Consider the following 5,341-nt stretch of genomic DNA (forward strand, 5'->3'; position numbering starts at 1 on the left):
CCCAACATAATTGTAAGTATCTTGACTGGGAAAACACAAGAAGAATAAGGCTTATTCAATGTTAAAAAGTAAAAAGAGTAAAAGTGATTTGGTATTTCACATGATTAAGAAAAATTGTAAATGTGAGGCATTCTCCTGGGAGCAGCTGAAATTCTGAGAGACTGGGGGAATTAAAACATCGGAGACCTTAAAAACAGGTTCAATGAAGCATTTTTTTTATTATTATTCTTAGTACTCGAGATTCGCTCAGGGACCCGTCCGCCTTTAATGAAGTTTCATTATCAAAGTGTCTGCTATTACTTTAATAAGAACTGACACAAAAATTACAACTGACTCCAAAGAGAAGACTCAGTAATATTCCGAATCATCAAGAGCGTCTTTCTTTTCTGCCTCTCGTTCTGGACCAAAATGTGAGGTCACTTCATCTCTGCTGCACGCCTCTCAAAATCGGGATTTTTATAAAACACAACAAAAGCACATTTTTCGAATGCTGCAACCACTCCCCCATCAAGTTTGCCTCTTCAAATAGACACTTAAAAACCATGAAAATCTGCATATGTGGTCATGGGTACAAATTGCACCTTCCTAAGGTACGCGACTCTGTTCTCCAGAAGACTAGGAGATGGTCCTCCTCCTTCACTGCTGGTGGGGAATCCAAACAGCAAGTGTTTCCAGCATCAGGCATTCCAGACCACCTGAGCTAGGGAAAACTACACGGGACAAGGAGCAGGTCCCCAAAAGAAAAGATTTCATTATCGGCCTTGAAATAGAACTGACAGTCATGTTGATTTCCAGAGTGAAATGTCCCAGGGATCCTTTCATCCCTCAGTTTTCCTAGAAAACACAGTAACTAACTCAGGTGCCCTTTTACCCGCTACCCTCTCGGTCATCGAGAGCCGGGCTTACGACCAAGCAGCAATCATTTTAAATCTTCTCTGACTGAATATGACAAAACATCTTTTCAACTGGAACCATGTCATTGCTAAAATAATCCTCATTTCAATACAGAGCCCTGCAGATGACAAAGGCTCTAAGTCCCAGGATTCATGTAGAAATTGGAAAGACTTGGGCGCCCTTCATATTTTTTATACCCAACCCCAGATTGCCTAGAAGCATTACAAATTAAGAATAAAAACAGACAGGACTGAATTTCCCTGACTGCAGCTGCGACCAGGCCGTGCAAATCCCTGAACCTCCCTTAGCCTGGGTTTCTTCTCATGGAAAACGGAGGTGATGGTCCCAAACTTTTGCGGCGCCCCCGAGGGTCGAACAAGACTATACCTGCAAAGTACGTCACACGATGCTCAGCACTCAATAAACACGAGCCATTGCTAAAGTATTCCTCTTTCCCTTTAGCTGACAGAGGACTCTGGGAAGAATCACAGGAGGACAAATCCAGAAATTCTTGGAATTATTGCCAGACGCAGATAACTAACTGGGGCCTCTGTGGGTTTGGGCCCTTCTGAGCGGCAACGCTTGGTCCAAGTGGGTAAGCCAGGCACACAGCCTGCAGATCTGGGCTTGAAAAGGTCCATCCACAGGAATTTAAAACTACAATTGGCAGACTGACGCCTAGTTTGTGTCTGCATCCATCATGCTGCCCAGAGTGACTAAATCCTTTATAATAAACTGTTCCAGATTGCAACCTTTTATTCCCTACCAGACATGCATAAAAATGAATCCATATGTGTATGTTAAGTAGCAGTTCTAAAAATAACGAAGACTTTGAATATTGTAAAGATGATAGGACGAGAGAGATCATCCTGGAGTGGATGGTTAGGGAAGCATTCACTGCAGAAAGAAGACTTGACCAGGGTTCTGAGGGATGAATAGGAGTTGGATAAGTGGATGACAGAAGAGATGTCTCAGGTCACGTGGAACGTGACAAAGCCACAGAGGTGGTAATGAACGAGTGGGGACAGAGCTGAGAGGTTGTGTAGAGCAATGCAGGGATGAGGTGGGGGGCGGAGGCTGAGTTGGACATCACTGAGGAAGAACGGGACCTACTGGGGTCATAGTCATCTTTGTCTCTACGGGACTGCACATGACACGGTGTAGCGCCCAGTAAATACCTGTGAGTGAATCCGTAGATCCACAAAGGACATAAAGTGGCATTTTCAGATTTCTCTGGCTGGGCACATCGGAGGACAAGGAGTTGAGGCTGACAGACCATGTAGAAGGTTACTAGAGGAGGCTGCCCCCTGGGGGGTGAAGACTTGACCTATACGAGAGCCAAGGTGGCCAGGAAGAAGAGGGGAGCAACAGGAGAAACATAACGACCGAAGAATTTTAAGAACTTGGAGATTGGCTGCATTCGTGGAAGGAAGGCGAATTCCAGGTGCTTGACATTTGGGGCCTGGGTAATGTCTGAGACAGCAAGGAGGACAATGTCATAAGGAGCAAGGGTTGAAGGTGGGGAGGGGAAGGTACAAGTCCAAGTATTTAAGGCGATGGGAGACAGCTACGTGCAATCGTCCTGCCCTTATCTGGAGATAGACTAGGAATGGACTCATACAGACGGGGTCTCCTTTAGGAGACGCTTGGCATCCCCGGCCCAAAAGCCTTTGCGTTATTTTTTTTTTTATTGAGACAACATCGTGAAATTATGGTAAGCTCTTCACACAGTATTTCCTGAAAAGCTGAGATTCAGAAAACCACCTGAACAATTGTAAGTCTGATTTAATACCACTGCTCTCTGTAAAAGCTTCCTCGAGGGCTGGTGTAGAGCCTCATGCCCCAAACACAACCACATCAGGATGGCCTGGATGTGAGGTCTGAGGATCTGCATCTTTAGTTTGCCCTTCATGTCATTCTGATGTTCGCTGGAGCTTAAGAATCACTAGCACAGGGACGCCTCGGTGGCTCAGTCGGTTGGGCGGCTGCCTTCGGCTCAGCTCATGATCCCGGGGTCCTGGGATCAAGTCCCACATTGGGCTCCTTGCTCAGCAGGGAGCCTGCTTCTCCCTCTCTGTGCTCTTTCTCTCACTATCTCTCTCTCTGTGTCAAATAAATAAATAAAATCTGTAATTAAAAAAAAGAATAATTCATATAAAAAAAAGAATCACTAACACAGGGGAAAAGGAAGCCTCTTGATATCCTACCTACACTGCCCTTCCACTGACTCCCACAGAAGGCATCTTAGGATAAGCCGTTACACTGAGAACTCTGGAGCTGGGATCCCAGGGTTCAAAGCCCAGCTCTTCCTAGCTACCGATACTTGAGGAGGTCACTTCATTTCCAAAGCGTTTAAATCTCTCCAATATGAACTGACCAAGGCCATGGAAGGGCTGGGCATGGATGAAGGGGATGGGGAAGGGAACATCTTCCCCATTATGCAGAGCATCATGCAGAACCTCCTGTCCAAGGATGTGCTGTACCCATCACTGAAGGAGATTACTGAAAAGTATCCAGAATGTTTGCAGAGTCACCGGGAGTCTCTTCCTCCAGAGCAGTTTGAAAAATATCAGGAACAACATAGTGTCATGGACAATATATGTGAGCAGTTTGAGGCAGAGACCCCCACAGACAGTGAGGCCACTCAGAAGGCTCGTTTGGAGTTAGTGCTGGATCTTGTGCAGCAGCTACAGGATTTGGGCCATCCTCCAAAAGAACTGGCTGGGGAGAAGGCTCCTGGCCTCAACTTTGACCTGGATGCCCTCAGTGTGTCGGGCCCACCAGGTGCCGATGGCGAACAGTGTCTGATCATGTGAAGCACAGCGCATGTCTATCCCTGATTCCCAGCCATGGGGAGCATCTGGAGTCAGAGAACCACTGGGAACTGAGGCAGGAGTGTCGTCTGCAAGATCAGTCTGCCCACTGCCCTCTGTCATCCTAGTGAGATTGTGCCGTACCAGCTGAGGCTTTTACTCTGTCTTTCTAGAAATATAGCCTATTGTGCAGGCCATTTCTGTGAGCCCTATCCATGTGGTTTCTGCTACTAGCAAAGGCCCAGCTACCTTCCAGGTGAAGGAAGGCATCCCTTGTGGGGCATGCACTTTCTTCCCTCCCAAATGATGTTATATATGGCCACACTGATGTTCAAAAAAAAAAAAAAAATCTCTCCAGTATGACCTGATCTAAAAGAGGGGAATGAGAACAGCACTACCTCATGGGGTTCCTTTGAGGGTTATATGCACAGGATAAACGTTCTTGATTCTGCCACTATGGACACTTAGCCCAGGTAACTCCCTGCCCTGTCCTCGGACACTTAGCGACATCCCTGGCCTCCACCCACCACTTGCTGGGAGTACATCCTCCCCATAGTGACAGTCAAAATGTCTCCAGGTATTGCCAGATTTCCCCTGAAGGACAAATCACCCCTGGCTGAGAACCACCTACGCAGAACAGTGTTAGCTCTTGAGAATTTGCCAGAAGAAATGCTGAACGTGACGTTCATTGGCTCCTTAAGCTCCCAACAACCCAACGAGAGAGGTCTTATCTCCAGGTTTCTACACCAAGAAGGTGAAGTTCAGAGGGGTAAATACCTCGCTAAAATCACTCGGCCAGCAGATTACAGAGAGGACCCCAGGTGGACCCTCAGTCCCAAGCTTTTTGGAGCTGTCTCACTGCCGGATGGCCACCATTTCAAGAGGTAGCTGTTGGAGAAACTGCCCTCGTCATACTTTGCTCTAGGGGTGAGAGGGAATCCACAGGCTCCGGCAAACATGGGGCCAAGCATCATGGGAATGTACCACCTCCTACCCCGAATCCTGAAAGCCCGCCATCTGTGGGTTTCACCCTACGCCATGCATAGGGTAAACTTCAGTTCACAGGAAGTAACACCTCCCACTCACCTTGCTGTCTGGGTTAGGGCCCTCCTCTGTACATCCATCTGTCATGGGCAGAACACCCCAGGGGTCCCTCTGTCCCCTTGTGAATGTCTTCTCCTGGCTCTGTATACTCCCACACCTCTGTTTCCACAATGCAGACATGGCACACAGGGGTGTCGTGGACTGTGTCTTGAATGAATGAATGAATGAGTGGTCTCCCTGTCCATCGACTCTCTGAAATATATGCATCAGGGCTGGCCTCTGCCTCACTCTTCTGTTGTACAAACTCAGGGAAGGTACCGCAGGATTCCAGGGGTGAATCCAACTGGTTTTTCTAAATCCAAGCAGCACGTGAAAGATGAAGATGAACTGCCTGAGCCCTGTAGACAGGCATTTCGGCTGAGATTATCTGAAGAATGCCCGTCCAAGATGGTGCTGAGAAATCAGAGAGCAAAAGGACAAGTGGTTTTTGAACTCCCAAACATGTGTTCCCCTTCTTGGAAGCTACATCTCCATCTATTGTGTCACTTACAGCTTCAGGGCCCTGGCCTCGGTATCAGATGGACGTGAGT

The 5,341-nt window shown here is 47.5% G+C and overlaps 1 protein-coding gene across 1 annotated transcript; it reads left to right on the forward strand.

Annotated features, from left to right (window-relative positions):
- Nucleotides 1-1,233: 1,233 nt before the first annotated feature.
- Nucleotides 1,234-3,710, forward strand: LOC116648353 (peroxisomal biogenesis factor 19-like). The gene is made up of 2 exons (XM_032430295.1): nucleotides 1,234-1,288; nucleotides 3,244-3,710. The coding sequence occupies exons 1-2, from the start codon at nucleotides 1,234-1,236 to the stop codon at nucleotides 3,708-3,710; spliced, it is 522 nt and encodes a 173-aa protein (XP_032286186.1).
- Nucleotides 3,711-5,341: the final 1,631 nt, after the last annotated feature.

The sequence above is a fragment of the Phoca vitulina genome, unplaced genomic scaffold, assembly GCF_004348235.1.
Source record: "Phoca vitulina isolate PV1807 unplaced genomic scaffold, GSC_HSeal_1.0 scaffold43, whole genome shotgun sequence".
NCBI classification, from domain to species: domain Eukaryota; kingdom Metazoa; phylum Chordata; class Mammalia; order Carnivora; family Phocidae; genus Phoca; species Phoca vitulina.

What these genes read in the sequence shown, in the direction of transcription:
- LOC116648353 (XM_032430295.1), top strand. Translation starts at nt 1,234, where the DNA reads ATGGTCCCAAACTTTTGCGGCGCCCCCGAGGGTCGAACAAGACTATAC. An exon ending in AACAAGACTATACCTGCAAA is followed by an intron (nt 1,289 to 3,243) that starts GTACGTCACACG and finishes TCATTTCCAAAG; the next exon opens with CGTTTAAATCTCTCCAATAT.